At 46.6% G+C, this 19,368-nt stretch overlaps 1 protein-coding gene across 1 annotated transcript in view; it reads left to right on the forward strand.

The window, feature by feature from the left end:
* DNAH7 (dynein axonemal heavy chain 7) overlaps window positions 1-19,368 on the forward strand; it is a 214,406-nt gene that overhangs the window by 18,105 nt on the left and 176,933 nt on the right. Inside the window, exons 6-8 of the mRNA XM_006028533.2 lie at window positions 12,036-12,216; window positions 12,596-12,668; window positions 16,207-16,332. Of these exons, the coding sequence (XP_006028595.1) occupies window positions 12,036-12,216; window positions 12,596-12,668; window positions 16,207-16,332 (380 nt within the window). The remainder of the gene's footprint in view (window positions 1-12,035; window positions 12,217-12,595; window positions 12,669-16,206; window positions 16,333-19,368) is intronic.

Genomic DNA, 19,368 nt, shown 5'->3' on the forward strand with positions numbered 1-19,368 from the left:
CTGCGATCGGTGACGGGGAGAGGCTAGAGGCCGTCGGTAAGTGGTGCCCCGGAGTTTGCTAGGCTCTGGGGGTTCGGCAATTGGAGCCTCTATCACCTACTTAAGAAAGACGTGCTGGGTTCGAAAGGACCCACAGCGCTTAGAGATCCGTCTCTCCCTCCGTCTCTCTCCGTCTTTCTCTCCAACTTGGGCGGAAACCACCCAAGCCTTTTGTACGGCTAGCAAGCCAATAGCTAGCCGCCACGTGTGCCTAAATTAAAACCGGCCAATAATGTGGCTCAAATCTTAATACAGATGGCGGGAACTCCTTTGCAGTGTGCATCACTAAATGCAAGAGAAATGCACAATGCAAAGAAGGCTACAAAACGGCGGGAAACACTTTTCTGCACACGGGTTCTCTATAACAACGGAACACTCCGTCGTGCAAAAGAGCTGCAATTTGGCGGGAACATAATTTAGTGGTGCCGAAGCACGCACAATCAAAAAATCCACAACTTTGGGTTGTGACAATAATCAATGCATTAATATTTATTACAGATTAAAATGCTTTGCATCCACCCAACACAGTTTTTTCTGTATTTTCTCCGGCCAATTATTTTAAATTGGATAATCCACTTTTGAAGTGGAATGAGCTCATTTTGTGATGTTCACCCAGGAACAGGTTCAAATGGTTTGCTGTCCTGTATTTCAAATGTACTTTCCTGCAACTGGGAAACCTCCCACTGCTGTCTTACATTTATTTTGCATCTGGATTGCTCTGGTTGTTTACCTGTTTGCCCTTGATTGCTTGAGGTTACATTGACTGGATGTTGCCTCCATGTTTAAATGCCTAACATAACCAAATGTGCCAGATTTACCAGACAGATGTACTGCTCACATACCCTTGTTAGCATTACAGCCTCATGGACCAGTGAAGAGGTGATGAATTTGAAAGATCTTTAAAAGATCTCAGAAAAATCTTTAGCAGAAGCCCCTGGAATGGCAAGAGCTATGAATATCTGACAGAGCTGATTATGGAGAAGGGTCACTCTTAAGACAAATTCCAATACCACAACAAAGGAAAGAAACATTGGCAGAATTATAAGAAACCCAAGGGAATCAACAGAATTTCCAGCAGTGTTCCTGGTATTTATACCTGCTATTGTTAGTTGGACCAGAGGAGGAGTTTTTGCCACGGAGGCTACCACGAAACACCAAACTTTGTGGGCAGCTTTTAAAGCATCCAAGAGACTGCAGAACTCTACTCTGACAGGACACTACCAAAGACATTTTTTTTCTGAAAACCATGATCCCATGCAAGAGCCAAAGGTAGATCCCAAGGAAGACATCCAGATGAACATGCAGCATAAATAGTGCTTGGGAGAGGACTTTTTCCAGAAGCAGAACATGCTGTCCTACAATACAACTGGGCTACACGAGATATGGATACTGCACATTAATGTAGTTTACTGTGAAGTAAGTGTGCGTGTCTACATGTGTGTGCGCTTACTGCACAGTAAAAACCCTTAATCCCGCTTAAATTTTCTACTTGCAAATTTGCAAATGCAAGTAACAAATTTAAGCAGGATTAGTTAATGCGCAGTAATGCACATGTAGATGCGACCTGGGAGCAAGTTTGCTCCTGGGTCTGCCCAGCCACTGCAAGCTAGGAGCCTCTTCTGGCCCTGGGCTGGGCTGGCTCTATGGCAGTACCTGTCTGCAGGCTATAAAAGCCTGCAGACATTTTGAGCCCTGGGACACACACACCAGGGAGCCTGGGCAGGCCACAGGCTACCTGTGCTTGCCTGCCTGCCTGCCTGTTAGCACCCCAGCACTGCTGCTTGGCACTGTACTGCTGCGCGGTTGCCAGGGCAGTGCCATCAGGGCCAGTTGGGTGCTGAAGGGAACTGCAGGATGCTTCAGCTTCTAGCCAAGCCTGTCAGCCTGTCAGGGCCACCTGCAGGCAGCTTCTGGGCAGCAGGGCCAGCGCCATCTGCCTGCAGCACACCCCAGCAGCTTGCCTTGCACCTGCAGGGGCTATGGAGCATTGCCTCTGCTGTGTGGCTGGCAGTCCCTTGCTATACCCTTGCACTGGGTGCCTCAGTCAGCTGCCCAGGGCCAGAAACACAGGGACAGCCATGTGGGGGCCCAGAGAGCCGGCATGGGTCCCAGCATGGTGTCCTCCTCCTACCCAGGCCTGTGACCACATGTGTCCACATGCCTGTGCCCTCCACCCAGGGCCTCAACTGGAGTCAGGAGGAGACTGGCAACCTTGTGATGCTGTGGGGTGAGGGAGAAGTGCTGTGACAGTTTGAGTGGGGCAGGTGCTCCAATGCCCACATTTATGAGGCCCCGTTAAGCTGGATGTGGGAGCGAGGGCACAACCGGCCAGCACAGCAGTGCTGCATACAAGTCAAGGCCTTGCGGGCATTTGGTTGCTGTGATTGACCACAATTGTGAGTTCAGCCGTGCTCGTAAGTCCATCCCCTTTATGCGGCAACTGACAGCCATCCTGGCACCCTGGGACCCAGGCCACAGCTGTGCAGTATACACGTGCAGTATACACCAGCACAGTCGGGCTGCCCAAGTCCCTGCCCTCTCACTGGAGGAGGGACCCTCAGGCATGCAGCACCTCGTCCCAGCCAGCTTCCTGGCTATAGTTTCTACCAGCAGCTTGGGGAGCCCTGGCCAGTGCCTGCCTTGCCAGATACACAGCCCTAGGGCCAGACACGAGGCGCAGCTGGCTGCCAGCAGTGCTAGCTCCTCCCCAGTGGGGGGCCTTGGCCAAGTGTCTGCACGGTGTGCCCCACAGGGCAAGCCCACACATGGTTTGGCAGGTGAGGATGTCACCTACGAGAATGTGTGGGAACAGGCCGACTGGGAGTTTTGGGCTGAGCTCTTGGCCCTGGAGTATGAGCAGCTCCAAGTGGTGTGGGAGCAGAATGTCAAACTGGGCCAGGCAGTACAGGCCAGGGATGATGACCATCATGTGCTGGACACCATTCTGGCTCTGGCAGTCACATTCATGCCACCCGCTGCCCAGCCTCTGACCCGAGCCCTGCATGCACCCTGGCAGCTGCCCGCTGCCCCGCAGCAGGCCCCTGCCTGTTCCTGGGAGGAGGTCCTCTGCTGCCTCCAGCTGCCAGGTACCGCTGGCCTGTGCCCTGCCACACAGCCATCCCACCAGGGCCCACTGCTGTCACTGCCGCTGTAGGTGATGCTCCTGCCTCTAGGTGCCTCCGCACACCACACCTCCTCCACCCAGGCTTCGGGGAACAGCTCCCCTCCCCTCCTGGGCCTCACAGATATTATGCAGCACACAGGCTGTGATAATGACCATGGGGAGGTTGTCCTTGGTGACCTTGAGGCGGGTGGTGAGGGAGTGCTAGTAGCCCTTGAGGCAGCCAAATGCATCCTCTACCAGGGTTTGGGTCTGGCTCAGGCATTGGTTCAAATGGGCCTGGTGGGGGTCCAGGTGGTTGCTGTAGGGCCACATCTGCCAGGGCAAGAGAAGGTAGCAAGGGTCTCCAATGAGAAGGGGCAAGAACATAATGGTGCCCACCTGCAGGTCTAGCACCCCTGGCGCAAAGTGCCCACTCTGCACGAGTCCCGCCAGGCTAGAGTTGCAAAACACACAGGTGTTGTGGGTGCTTTTGTAGGTGAATGTGCCGCAGTGGTCCATGATGGACCATAGAGTGAAATCCCCTGTGGCTGTAGTAGGGGTGGACTCCGTGGGGCTGGCAGGTGATGGGGATGTGGGTCCTGTCCAGGGCCTTGATATGCTGGAGGAATCCCAGTGCATGGAATCTCGCTACCACTGCCAGGTGGTCATGGATGTGGAGCATAGTATCCCCCAGCACATCCTGGATAGCCCCAGATGCCTCCAGGGTCTCCCTAGTGGTGGTTTTGCCCATGCTGAACAGGTGTCCTATGTACTAGAGCCTGGCATCATGGCTAGCTTCAGCAGGCAATGGGTAGCCAGGTGTTTTAAGGGAGGGCTGGGTGCATGCTGGTGTGCTGTCGCTTCAGGTGGGGCTGGAGCTGCTGGAGCAGGTCCCAGAAGGTGGCCCAGGTCATGCAGAAGCTGTCCAGCTACTGCTTCTCATCCAAGGTGTGCTGCACAATATGCTGCCACCAGTGCTGGCTGGCCCCATGGGCCTAGAGGTGGCATGGCTGCAGGCCCAGGAGGACAACAGTGGCCCCAGCGGTGTAGTCCATCATTGGCATTTCTGCTGGTGGCAGTCATGCAGTAGCAGCAGTGGCGGCACTGGTCAGCAGCCAGGCAGGTGATTGCTGCATGCTGGGGAGCTGGGCTGGGTGAGACAGCCATGGGCCAGGTGCTAGTTGGTGCAGCGGCCCATCAGGGCCTGTGCGGCAGCCAGCAGGGATGCGGGGTACTGGTTGTTGCTGTCAGGGTCAGGGGCTGGAGCAGCCATAGTGCCAGCGAGCAGAGAGTGGGGCTGGCTTTTGAAGATGGCTGCTGGGTGCTGGCAGCTGCAGCCAGAGCATAGAGCTCCGCCTGGTAGCTGCAGGGGCTCATTGCAGGGCTGTGGGAAACTGGGTGGAAATTTTCTCCCTAGTTGCTGCCTGTGTAGATGCCTGCCCAAAAGGGCTTACACCAGATTAGTTTACGTAAGTGTAAATTTAGGCTGGAATAAATGCATATGTAGATGCGCCCAGTGTGTAGGGTTTTTTTGTTTACTTTATTTTTCAGTCACATTTGTTCTGGGACCTGAATGCTTGTTGCCCTTTGGACAGATGTGAGTGGAATCTTTATGAGCCTGGTAAGCTTTTATCATCTTATGCCTCACCCCATGTTCAAAGTGGCACCTGTGCCATAGATGTGTTACATTTTATATTTTTTCTAAAGTAGTTTTTTGTTGTTGAAATTTTCATCTCTTACAGTCACCAACCATCCTCCTTTTCTTATCTTCTTTAATGTTTCCACTCTCACCTGGTTCACTGCTGTGCTCTTTACCTTTTACACTCCAAACGGTACTTGAATTGTTAGGCCCCTGACACCTGTTACACCTAAGATGTGATTAACTGGTTAATCACCTCTTAAGTACTGAACTGACCACATTTTCATTCAATGGCATGATAAAACCAGGAGTAAACGACAAAGTTATTACACAAAATACGTTTCTGGTTCTTGTCATGCCTTTAATTGAATGTGTGGACACACAGTCACATGGGAGTGTGCTCTGGAGGCTGGGAGCATGGGTCAGCTGATTGGGGTGCAGCTAAGGGAGAACAGTGAGACAGGGAGCCCTGATCAGCTGACTGAGCTCTGAGCTGTGGGAGTGTAGGGTGCCCCATCCCCACATGGATGGGAACTCTGAACACTGGTGGAGCTTGCAGCTGCCCTTTGCTCCCATGGCTGGGAGCCCTGGTAGTGACTGGAGCTCCCAGCTGTTGGAGGTACACCATGTGCTCCTATGGGTGGAAGTCCAGCAGTGTTCAGACCTCCCAGCTGGTGGGTGCACACTGTACACTCCCACGGCTGGGAGCTCTGTCAGGTGACGGGGGTCCCAGCCACAGTATTGAGGATTGCCAGTGAGGGGGGAGACCAGGATCACTCCTGGATTCCCCCTGCATCGGCAATATAGTGTAATGGGATCCGATGCTTGATCCCACAGTTATACCTCCTGCTCTGCATGTGTAGCATGACAGGAGGTGTGATTATTGAAGTCATGCATCAGATCCCATTGCACCTTCTTTTTAATGTCTGTCAGCGGCCTTAGAATGTAATTTACTAATTGTTCATTCACACCCACCACTCCCTACATAAAAACAGTTTTCTCTCCCTTTCATGTGATCAGTTTTCTACACTCAGCCCTTCTTAGTCTCACTCAAGCATGTGATAGGGGTTAAAAAATAACAAGACCCCAAACTACAGTGCGATGCAGGTATGATTATTGAATTACAATAAAGAATTGCTTCACAAGTTGAGCAATGCCCTGAGTCTTTAGCTACCTTAGCATTTTATGAGGTGCATTTCCCAAAGTGTAACATTTAAAATGCATGGATATTGTAAATCAGTGATCTAGTTTTATGTAGACTTTTAGTATTGTTAACCTCTTTGGTTCAGAACACTTATTTCAGAAGCCTATTTACATTTCAGTGCATTTTGTACTGTTATTTTGTGTGTTATAAAAGAGCATAAGTCAATAATGATGTTCTATTTTGGCACAAGCATTGCAGGACAGTACAACCATTCCAAGCCTGCCTGTATTGATAGCGTTGCTCTTCCACTTCAGCATGCAGCTCTGGAAGAATGGTTCTGGTGAAAATATCATTCCTTTGCTCATTGACTTTTTCAAAAGAGCCTTGTCTGTCTCTTAATTCTTGCCTTGGTAATATCCTTCAACCTAAGGACAGCTTGTAGATGTGCTATGACCTTTCACTGTCCTACAAATCTCGTACCTACTAGGATTGGTACAGAGGCCTATAATTTCTGGGAAGAGACTAACTCAGGGGTGGGCAAAATACGGTCTCCAGTTTGGATTTGGCCCACCAACTGATTGGATCTGGCCTGCCCCTGCAGCACTCCACATGGGGCCAATCCCTGCCTGTGGCAGGCTGCACTGTGCTCCAGCCTGTGCCCAGCCCTGGCCAGCATATACAACTTTCAGTGGGGCTGCTTTTGCTGCTTGGTTCTCTTCACCTCCGGTGACGGCTTTTCCTCCTGCTGTACCACTTTGGGCTGGAAGGAAGCTACAGCCAGGCGGCTCCTGCCCCAGTGTATGGGGCTCTGACTCCAGCTCCCAGCTGCCTTCCACCTATTCCACCTACCTGGCATGGGCAGCTGAGTGGGTGGACAGCAGCCAGGAGCTGGAGCCAGAGACCCATGTGTTGGGGCAGAAGCTGCCTGGCTGAAGCTTCCACCCAGCCCAGAGAGATGGAGCAGGAGGAGGAGCTGCTGCTGGAGGTGAGGGGAACTGAACAACAACCACACTGGGAACAGCCCTAGTGGAAGCTGTGTGCACTGGCCAGGGCCAGGTTAGTGGGTGTGGGCTGGAGTGTGGCACGGGTTGTCCTGGGCAGGGCTTGATCCCATGGGGAGCACCGTGGGGGCAGCTGTGGACCACACTGCCTGGGTGAGCTCTGCTGCATACACCTGCTGCTCTCTCCATCCTTTTATCTTCAGCTTGCTCCTGGGACCTAGCACCCAGGCAGGCCCCCCACACACATGTACATGCTCCTCCACACACCCCACACCCTCACACAGCTGCCCTATGACCCCGCCCCGTGATCCTGGCCTTGCCCATCCATTTCGCTTCTGAACACCACTCCCCGCTTGCCTGCAGCCCCATCCCACATAGGGAGTTTTGGTGAGTTTTTGTGGCCTGGCCCGTGACAACTCATCAAAATTCCCTATGTGGCCCCCAGGCCCAAATAATTGCCCACCCCTGAACCTGGTGAATGCTATCCAGAACTGGAGAAAAGGCAACCTTTTCTCATTGTTTTCTTGGAGAGTGGAATTTAATACAATAATTTTTAGTTCTGCTTTTGTCTGTCTTTTCTCCTGAGACAGGAGCATTAGTCACTTAAGAATGGTTAAAAAATCTTAGTCAAGACAAAATCGTGGGCTAGAGGAATGTTTGGAGGCCTTGTTTCTGTATCCCAGGAGGAGTGGAGAAAGAGTGGTCTCCTCCCTCCCTCTCTTCCCTGTCTTTTGTATTCAGATCACTCTCTCTGTTTAATATGCTGCTCTGTGCATGTCCTTTCATGGCATCTGTTGAAGTGAGCTCATGCTCACAAAAGCTTGTGCTATAGATCTCTGATATCCCTAAGTCCATAATGTGAAATCTACCCTGCCTTCTTTCTTATGGAGAGATGGGGGGACAGGAGAAATGGCTAAGATGGAGATATACAGATATGGTTCCTGACATTTTGTAGAATTAGACTTTCCTGCTGGATAATATTTTGGAATAATGTTTCCACTGTCACCATCACAATCCCTACATAACTGTTTCCTGTAGCGTATGGGAAACAATATATGTTTGAAGGAGCAAAATGTATTATCCTTCTGACTTCCCATCCTTAAAACAAGAATAATGCAACCCCACCATGCATCCCACAGTTATGAGTGACGTTCCTGCCTCAGGATATACACCGCTGAGAAGAAAACAGGCAAAAATCCTATGTTTACATGCATCAGTGACCAAAACAGTACAAACATGTTTGCACACTTACTTTCAGACATAATTTGTGCTGTTTTTGTTGTGATTTATGTTCCATGTAGTGTAACATTTGATAAAAAGTTTTATTATTTTCAGCATTTGTTCAATAAAAGCTACTATTGACAAAGGATCAATACAGTTTCATAAAACTGCATATGCTAGGCACATAATAAAATGCCCTTTCATAAAATCATTTCAGAAAACATAACAAAACAATAAATGTTCATGTCAATTGTTTTAGCTCCTAGCCTTGAAGTAGGAGCACATTATATCCCTGGTTATGGCCTTGATGATTTGCTACAGTTTGGAGAGGGAAACTCTCTGGTTCTTCACAATGCTCCAAAAGTCTCTATTCCTCAGAGGGCCTTGTGCTCAAAATGACAAAATACAACAAATAGGTAACACTTAAAGCAGAAAATGTTTAGCAGCCTCTGGCCTTATTATTAGGTACCACAATCTTTGTGCTCTCCAAATGTGCTCTCCATTCATTCTGCATCTGCTCAAGGACTCGTTAAGCAGCTTCTTTCTCTTGTCCAAGTGTGGCAAAAGGCTTCATAGGCCATGGAAGCAGTGGGTAAGCTGGATCTTCTATAATGATGGTGGGAGCCATGACACCATATATGTCCACAACAGTTTTGGAAGCAGATTTTTTTTCACTAAAAAAATAAACTGGTCTGCATGTCTAAAGATATTGAAATCAGGTATCTTTCCAGACCACCCTACATTAATATTGGACACACTCTCATGTAGGTACAACAGGTATTGGGGTAACATGGAATAATACTCCTTTCTGTTGATGCAAGCTGAGGTTGGTGTGGTGGGAAAGAATAGGCATATGGGTCCCATTAATGACTCTTATACAATTTGGAAGCCCCTACCATCAAATCCATCAATGTCTTCCTCCAGTGGATTGTTGTACTTCATAATCTGGGGCATCAGCAGCTTCTTCATAGCAGTGCACATCTGATAGCAACAGCCCTTATATTTATAGACAGGGTGATCTTACTTCCCGGATTGGCCAGGACAGTCCTGGATTTTGAAGGCTGGTCCCGGCCAGCCAGTGAAAATTAAAGCAAGTGTCCCGGGCAAGAGCTGGAAAAGAGGAAACCCTTGCAGAAAGCAGAATTGCCCTAATAGGTTAGCTTGATTAGCTGAATGACCCTTAAGAGGGGGATTGTTAACACCTGAGATGTAAAGAATAATGGTCATTAAGGGGCCATTGACTCTTTAGCTGCCTGAATAGTAATACTAGTGGTGCTGTGCCCCTGTCCCTGCCTGCACCACTGGTATTCCTGGGGGGATCAGCATCCCGGATTTCACATTGTCCCATATGGTGACTCTATGTGTAGCACTGGTTAACATTTGGGTGTAGTTAACTTCCAGGTGATGACAGCTGTCTTCACCATGCTGATGGAGGCTTGCCTGTGGTACTGTGCTGCTACAGTTCTGAGGCAACTTGTCTTCCTGAAATTCTGCTGCCACTGTTGGTCATCTTGAGTTTGCTGGAGGAGTATGTTTTGTTTTGGCTGCTTCCTGTTTCTCCCATCTACTTCCAGCCTACTATGCTCCTTGAAACCTTTCAGAATTCTCATTCTTTTACATTTACTACAAGGATTTTCTGTAAGTAATGTGGAACATGTTGAAGCTTGCCATTCCTGACCCCTAGAAATTTAGGTTTATTTTCTCTTGGGATTTATGAGATTTGACTCCTAACAGGGCAGTGTCTCTATTTTCTTTTTCCACCATCATTGGTATTTAGTTCTTCTTACTTCAGGCACTCCATAGCCATAATTTTGTCCAGCATCTCTCAGCAGCCTAAATAGTTTGTCGCATTTGAAAAATATTAAAAAAATAACTCTTAGGCTATTCCATAAAAGTATAACTTTTGACATACAAAATTGTAATTCACAGGCTATAGAACATATGAAAGGTGAGGGCTGGTAAAAGTCTTATATTAAAATTGGATTTTTAATTTTAGCATTAGTGTGGATGCCTGTGAATTTTACAGTGCTTCTTCTTACTGCTGACCAGCCTATTGGTCTGTCTTGGTGTTCAAAGAAAAAGAAAAAAAAATAGGATAGGCATCTGGCTGGGGTCATCTGACCTCAGCAATCTTTCCTCTCTAGGCCGGGGGGCGGCACCTTTCCTGCCCAGGCAGGGGGTTGGACTCAATGATCTGTTGAGGTCCCTTCCGACCCTAGCATCTACGAATCTATGAAAATGTACTGAAAATTGGGTGCATCAAAGAAATGCTTATATGCTTCACTTTGATATAAAAATGTAGTATAAAAGCACTACTAGGGTGCACTAATACAACTTAGAAGTCTTAATAATACAAACTAATAATCCACAGCCTGATCACAGGGTTCCCATGCCTAGGGATGAGTAAAAACCGTATGTGCTGTCCAGCTGGGTAGCACATGGATTTTATAGGTCCTGGGGACCCTGGGATTGGGTTGCAGCAGCCTGATCCCAGGATCCTGGGTGCTAGGGATGGGTAAAAACCTTGTATGTTGCCCAGTTACTCAGCATATATGGTTTTACAGGCTCTGGATGCCGAAGTCTGATTTTGGAGTCCCCATGCACCGACTTGTAAAAACTGTGTGTACATCCCAGCTGGGGTTTTGACAATCAGCTGATTGTCAGCTGGGGCCAGGAATTGGATTGGGGCCGGTTTGGTCCCTGGCCCCAACTGACAATCAGCTGATTGTGGGCATCTACATTTCAACTTGCTGGTGCAGGGGGAGCCCAGGCTCCACCTATACTAGCAAGTAAATTGTGATTGGGATGTAATCCCCAAACCCAAAATCAGATTGTCCTACCATGCTTGTATGATATGGCAGGAGGTGTGATTGTTGCGATTGTGGATTAGATCCCATCATGCTTTAAAATGAACATCTGTCAGGGCCTTAGGTGCACCTGCAGAATAATAATTATTTTGCATAACCACCTGCAAGATAACCAGTATCCAAACAGATGGATATTGAGTAGTGCAGTTTTCTGATTGATATCTACAAGTATAGGGCTTGTAGGTTCAACAGATGCATATGCTAATTATATGGGCACAGTATTGGTACTCTGTTATAAAATCTTACCCTGAAAGGCCAATTCTGGAAACAAATTTAAAGTTAAGGTTGTTATTCCAGCTTAAACTGTTCTTCTTATGTTCTTATTGACTAAGGTAAGAACATAAATAGTTGTGTGTATTATATTGTTGTATGTGTGTATTTTACTAGATTCAGAAGTGTCAGAGGCCCTATACTATTTATACCACATGCACATCTTCTTTAGATGATAGAGACACCTGTTGGAGCATCTGTGTTGTATTCAAGCAGTCACTGTCACATTCTGATGAATTAGAATCACTATTCACTAGAATCGTCAACCTCAGGCATGACACAAATTAAGCCTCATGCTCTCGATGATTGCCACTATGATCCCATTCCCCTGTCCAATTTGCTGTTCTGCTTTCTGCTCCTTGCCCCCTCCCCTACCTGACTTGGGCCACACAGAGCCTGCCCATGGCATGCATGCCAAAGGTTGGCCACACTGGATTAGAAAACTAGAACATACTGCTTATGGTCAATGGTGAACACAAGGTGAATTTGTTGCATTATATTTTAATATGATGCAATGATATCATCTTTATAACTTATAATTCATTTTGATTTATTTTCAGATTGCATTGAGGCCAGCTAAAACATAAAAATGAATTATAGTGTTTACAATATAACAAATCCTTACTGCTCATGAAAAGTATCTTTGCTCAGAAAATGCATAGATCTATCAAAGACCACAGGAGAGATGACCATCTTTATCCTGTTATTATAAGACTAAACTCAGCCAATTTTTTTTGTCATTATTGTGCAGAAATACTACTATTACATTCGTCATGGAATTGATACAGAACACGTGGCCCCAATGGATGACTCTTGGCTGAAGCATATCTTGGATTTAGTCCCACGGCATCTGAAAGTACTTAGCAAAAGTATTAATTTATTGTCTGATGAAATGAAAGAAGACTATCTTCTCAGTGTAAAGAAAGCCATAGGTAAATTGATGATATCTGGACTTTCTAGCTCCAGCTTTATTGATACAAACAAGTGTTCATTTTGGGATGCTGTCATTATAATAAATGGAATTTTTAGATGTTTAGGTATTTTTAATAAGAAATATTTATGGTTTCAGCATTTGCTTTTACCTTCTAAGAGAGAAAACATGACACTATTCAGAGCTTACACTCTCTTCAAGATTTTCCATAAGAATGATTTTATTTGGTAAATCACAAATAAAGTTACTTTGTACTAAATACAGTCATTCTCTTCAATGGGTTGCGTGATTATTTGGCCCTGTTTTTAGTGTTTTTTTTCCCTCTTTACTCAGGTTATTTATGTGGTGTTTTTGTTTTTTTGTAATATACTTTCTTTTAGTTGACTTTGTTTTAAGAGATCCCAGGGAAAAAGATGAAGACACGAAGCCAGAGCTTCCATCTCATCGTGCAGAGTAAGAAAACATATTTCTTCCTGAACAATGACTAGGGAGTAATAGGGTTGAATACTCTATGTAGGGAATACTTCTTAGACAAAAGCAATCCATCCAAACTGGAGCAACCTATGAAACACAAAAAGGGAATAATATTAGGTTATTTATTGTGTAAATTTATACAACACAACATTATTAGAGAGATTGCAAAATATATGGTTAGTTGAGAACAAATCTCTTGCAGTATTTAACATTGTAAGTGATTTGTAAATCTTGGACTAAGCCCCACAGAATTTGAAAATAAGTAATAATGAGTCAGATCATCTAATGTAAATTAGCATTGCTCCACTGATTTTAATCCACGTACTCCACTGATTTTAGTAAAGCTACGTGATTATATAACAGCGAAGGGTCTGCTTAATAAGTACTAAATCAAGAATACAAAACATAACAACACAAATAAAATAAGATTTGTGTTTTTCCCTCAGAATAATTCTGTTATGTTTGTTAGATGTCCAAGTGTTTACTTAGTTTCTTGAGCAGGTTTTGTAGTCTGTCCTGATTTCATACTTCCAGAACTATACTGCTAGCTTTATATTAGCTAGCTTGGATATATGTATATGAGTTACAATTGTAGTGTAGACATACTCTTTGTATACAGTAATGGTTTATATGCATACTTAATATATATTTTTTAAATGTATATCAGCTGCTAAGAGTCATTAGAACACAAAAATCAATGTCATCAGCAGAAATCTGCTATGCCTTGTACAGACCCGCATAAAGACTTTGACTAGTCCAGAATGTGGTTTCAGCCCTTATGGGATTTTAAAGAAATGGATACAGTTTGGCTGCCTTGTGGTGGCTTATATTTTTGGTAGTCCAGCAGTTCCCTGACAATAAATTGTAGCCTGAAAGAAAACATCTGTAAGGGGCCTTCATCATCCTTCATCATCATTAATGAAAATATTGACTAGTATGAGACCCATGATAGACCCCTTGTAGAACTCCACTTGATATATCTTTCCAGTTTGAGAGTGAGACAACAATCTATCCAAACCAAAGTTAAGATAACTGAATTTAAATGACACCCCCCCCCAAAAAATAAAAAAAATTAAGATTCTATATGTGGAAAATTTAAATTTGTTATAATTTTCCAGGGATAGAATCTAATTATTGGAGGGTTGTCTTAAATTTGTCCCCCCAGCCTTTGTGGCAGGGAAAGCAGCAGCAGGGGCGCAGGTGGTAAGGAGGCAAGTGGCAGGGAGAGTCAACATCTGGCCTCTTGTCTGTCTGCCACTTGCCTCTCCCCACTGGTGCCTCCCCCTCCGCCTGCCTGCCCTCATGACCACTTACCCACCCCTGCTGTCTGCCACCCCAGCCACTTGCAACCCCCCTCCCTCTCTCCCTCCCTCTGCCCCTCTCCACTGCCACATGCTGTGCTGCCTGGTGCCTCCCTGCTGGTTCACTTGCTGCTTCCTGGCTCCGTACTGGGTCCTGCTGACCCTGGCTCCCAACTGATTGCCTTACTGCTCCCTGCTTAGCAGGGAGCCAAGGAACGAGGCAGGACCCAGCATGGAACCAGAGAGTGGCAAGGGAATCCATGCTAGATCTTGTACTGCTCACTGGCTCTCTGCTGGGTCATGTTCTGTTCCCTGGCTCCATGCTGAGCCAAAGAATGATGAGGAATCAGTGTGGAGCCTGGGAGTATCACAGGACCTGTTGCAGAGCCAGAGAGTGGTGAGGGAATCATCAGGGACCTAGGGAGGGAGCAGTACAGAAACCAGTGCTGGCTGCAGGTACTACATTTTTAGTTGTTACTTGATTGTAAGATGAGGTTTCCTTTTCCTCATGTTGAATGGGAAAAGAACCTCCTCTTAGAATCGAGTAAATATGGTACATACTCCTTTAGCATGGTTTGCAAACCAGTGTTGTACCTAACTTTCTCTAAACTATATTCCTTTAGTTTGCTTATAAAAATACCAGATGAGACCGTCTCAAAAGCCTTAAATAAAATAGAAAGGTATTCCATTTTATGCTTCTCCCCTCTCCGCAAAGCCTTCTGCTCTGTCATAGAATTGATTTGGATTGCTTTGACATGACTTGTCCTTGACAAATCCATATTGACTTTAACTTATCAGCTTGTTATTTTTAGGTGCTTAGCAAAAGATTGTTTTTTTCTATTCTGTAGTCTTATGGTCTCCTTTCCCCTTTTTATAAATAGGCACTAAGTCTGTCCTTTTCCATTTTCTGGTACTTTAACACATCATCAAAGAATTCTCTAAGATTGCTAACAGCTTTGACATTGGTTCATCCAACCTCCTAAGTAATGTAAGGTGAAATTTTCATCAGGCCAGCTAATTTGGGAACATCTAACTTACCTAAGTAGTCTGGAACCTGTTCCTAATGTGTTCTAGCCTAAGTTCTTTCTCTGATCACTAATGCTAATTGTGTTAACTTTCTAATCATGGTTTGTACATTTTCAGTGAAGGCTGACCCAAAAGACATAGACATTTTGTTCTTCTTGTATTAGCTTTTCTTCCCTATTAAGTAGTAGAGCAATACTGAGAGGAAAAGATTTAGTGTTACCTTCTGTTCCAGTGATTGAGCAAAGGGCATGTCCTGTGGTCTGGGCTACAGGATTCCATGTTGTCTAGCATGAAAGGACATCTAACATGGAGGATAATTAATTGTAGGATCATAGGAAAGTACAGCTGGAAGGGACCTTACAAGGTTATCTAGTCCAGCCCTCTGCTCAGGGTAGGATCATTCCTGACTAAACCATTCCTGCCAAGTGTCTGTCCAGTCTGCTTTTGAAAATTTCCAGGGATGGAGGTTCCCTAACTTTTCTAGGTAGCCTGTTGGGGCCCTGCTACATGTTCAAATTAAAAATGGATAGAAACCAGCTATAGAGTTGTTACACATTTTCACACACTAACTTTATAGTTGGTTGGCTCTTTTTATAGCAGATAGTCATTTTTAGTGTGTGATAATTGCATTGCATATGTGGCTGGTCTAAACTTATGTGCATGATTAACCAGTTAGTCATGTGCTAATTACTTTGCACATGTGACCAGTCTAAATGCATTGTTTTATTAACCAGTTAATTTCATAATGTATGTAATGTGTAGCAAGAGCCTTGAGTTTAATGAAAAGAAGATTAAGAGTAAGGGAGGCTTGGTAGAAGTTTTCAAATATTTAAAAGGTTGCCATGAAGAAGAGGGAGGACAACTTTTCTGTTTATGCAGAAGGCAGGATATAAAGTAGTGGGTTTAAACAGAAGCAAATCTGCTTACAGGACCATGAATAAATTACAGATTTCTTCTTAAGACATGACAGAATATCATATCTCAGTATTTAATATTTATACACTCCCAAATATCCAACAACAGGATTGTAAATTTCTGAGGAGTACAAGAAGAAATTAGTTTTATCTCCTGAATTTGAAACCTTACTATGATGCAAAAGGATTATTACTGTTAAAGAAATGTGCATACATGGTGCATACATTTTGATTCTTAGGATCACAGGTTTTTTTAACTGTTTTCTTTTTTTTTAGAATAGAAATACTGCCAAAGCCTTGGCATAAGTCATTCTTGTCAGCCTGCAGTTATATAAAGGAAAATTTGCATGCAATGAACCCTACAATGTTGGCTGTTCTGGACTTATGGGAGACATCTTTTAAGTAAGTGTTATTTAGACACTGTAGGTCACCAATCAATTATGAGTGGAAAAGTGCAAAACATACTTGATGTTTACTGTACAAAGTATTTGTGTTTGGTGATAGAGACACATATTCTGATAATGTGCAGTGATTTCAGTATCCATGTAAAAGATAATTGTTTGGAGTCAGTTTAGGGTTTCAAGGCCACCATGCTGACTTGAGGATTTTTGCAAGTGATTGCTGGCTCAACTGATACAGCTGGCCACAGGACTTCTTAACTTTAGGTTGATGGCCACCTTGGCATTTTTTTTATGCAGGACTCGGAATCTTTTGCTGCTAATGATTACACAGTCACCTCAGAAGGTTGTCTTTAAGGCTTTTGACAGTGATAACTGCTAAGCTGTGAAACAAAGGAATTAATATTTTTCCATATTTGTTTGGTATATTGATTGAGTTCAACTGTTGAAGAAGTGTCTTAGGGGCCTTTAAGAGAAACAGGCAAGCACAACAGTCACACAGTTATGTTGAACACAAAATATTACATGTCATATCACTCACTGATACCCCTTTGAGTCACATTAGTAATTGAAGACAGATGTCTTTTCCAAGATGAAGCCATTCAAACTACAGAAAAATGGTGAATTAGACAAATTGATTGGCATTTTCAAGACAGCCAAAGGATGTTAGCCTCCTAACTCTTATGATGTTCAATACAAATTGATTACCTAATTCTCCCATGAGCTCCTTTAAAAATTCCTTAATTCTTAGCTTTTACATACTTTATGCCTTATTGATTAGGTTAGTTGTGCAGTGTAATATATGGGTGCATCCACACATGCAGGCATGTTTACTTGCAGCAGCTCAAATAGGAGTGGCACAAATTTAAGTCGGGGATTTTTGCCTCAGTGCATGTGCCCAGACATGCACTTTGGTTTGGAGCAAGTTGTGCCACTTGGGCCAAAATAAACCCTCCCAGCTCCTCCCAGATCTGCAGCCAGGGAGAGCTAGAGCCTGGGGCTAGCACCTCAGGGTTACTTGCCCTCAGGAACTTCTGAGGCCCAGCCAGTTGGTATCTGGGGACACTACCCCTTGTGCCAGCTGAAGTGCTGATGCAGCGCTGATCTGGAGTGGCCCCTGGCCTCTCTACCCATTGCAGCAGTCTGGTAGTGGGGGCTGCTGCCTGGCTGTGACCTGCTGCCACCTGTGACAGCATCTGCCCCCTTGGACCTGTGGCCCCATGGCTACATGCCTGCCAGACCCAGATGGGGTGCCTCTGCTCTGCCACCTGGACAGCTATTGCCCAAAAGATGTACTCCATGTGGTGGGCCACTCTGAACTGTCCAAGTGTGCCCTCTTGGTCCCAAATGGCCAACAGGTCAGCCACCTTGTCTGCCCTCCAGCTGGAATCATCAGTGCTGGCCCGGGACAGGCTCCTCTGCCTGGGTCTCACCATTTGTCTCACCAGCAGAAATCCTGATGTTCCCTGTTTAAAAATTGCAGATTATCTGATAAGAAACCCAAATCCTCCCGTTAAAATACCCAAAATAGTGTTTTTTCACTATTAAAATGAAATGCCACTATATATAGAGAGATCAGTTGGCCAATGTTTTATTGATATATTTACAAGCTTAAAGCAGTTTGGAAGCCTACCTGTGCCTCTATCATACTAATAAAATTAATTCTAAATATCTATACACTTTGGCATTTACTTTTGGCTTTTTTGTCATAGAAAAATCACAGCTGCCCCTTCACTCATCAGGATGTGCAGTGCTGAGCAGCACTGATATGCCAGTTCCCCTGCCCTTGCCCCTCACTCTCAACCCACAGCCTGCCCCCGCCCCAGTTACTTCACTCCTGACCCACAGGGCCAGGTATATGGGTGAGGGGTTTGTGGGGGTGGCCTGGGGGGTGTGGGGTTTGTGGGTGGACTGTGGGGGGGACTGGGGGTGTGGGGGGGCTGCATGAGGGTGCTGCTTAGGAGGGGTGGGTCCCCTGCCCTCCACAGGGCACAGCCCACTCCCACAAAGTTCATGAACTGCGCCCCCCCACAGGAGCCACAGCTTCCCCCACAGGGCCCACATGCCCCCTGCAGGGGCTACAGCCTCCCAGCAGGGCCTAGAGTCCCACCCCTGCAGGGGCCAAAGCCCCCCCACAGGGCCCAGAGCCCCCCTGCAGGGGCTACAGCCCCCCCTGGCACACAGGTCCCCCACACCAGCAGCGGTTGCTGTGGCTCTCGGGGCCTCCTGGCACAGCCCCCCACCATGCGGTGCAGGGCGGCGTGGGGCAGCATGGCTTGGCCCTGGCCACCTGACACCTGGCACTGTCTCTGCCACATTGCATAGGTGCAGCCTGGCTTGGCACAGCGCTGTGTGGGGCCGTGCAGCTTTGGGTAGCTCCAGCCTACTCGGGCTGTCACTCAGGGCCCCTCTCAGAGACCGCCTGTCATGCCGGGTCAGGTCCTGCATGCACAGCCCCGCGTGCTGTTGGGTTGGGTTGGTTCCATGGAGGCAGGACCCGGCCCAGTGTGACAGGCAGTCCCCACAAGTGCTGCGGGGCCCCAGGTGACAACCCGAGCGGCCTGGAGCTACCTGAAGGTGCACAGCCCTTTGTGGCACCATGCTGAGCTGGGCCGGACCCATGTGATGTAGCAGAAGTAGCACCGGGTGCCAGGCAGCTGGAGCTGAGCATGCTGCCCTGCGCTGTGTGGAGGGGCTGTGTCACGAGGTCCTGAGCACCCTGATGGCTGCTGCTGGTGAGCTGCATTCTGTGTATGGGGGGACTGGAGCTGTGCGGGGGGCATGTGGATCCTGCAGGGGGCAGGCGGGGGACCCACCCTTCCTGAGTTACCCCACCATGGTCCCCTGCACCCTCACAGCCCCCCTCCTCCCTCCACTCCTTATGTGGAATGGAGCCTGGGTTTAGGTCCTTGCAGTCTTCACTTCTGTTTGCCCTGCATAGGCAGGCAGCTTGTTTCAGCATGGGGCAAGGGGCAGGCATAGAGATGCTCTGGCTGGCTACCAGGGTGTCTCTTTGGAGGACCCAAGCTTTCAGATGCCT

Source organism: Alligator sinensis, unplaced genomic scaffold, assembly GCF_000455745.1.
Source record: "Alligator sinensis unplaced genomic scaffold, ASM45574v1 scaffold784_1, whole genome shotgun sequence".
NCBI lineage: Eukaryota > Metazoa > Chordata > Crocodylia > Alligatoridae > Alligator > Alligator sinensis.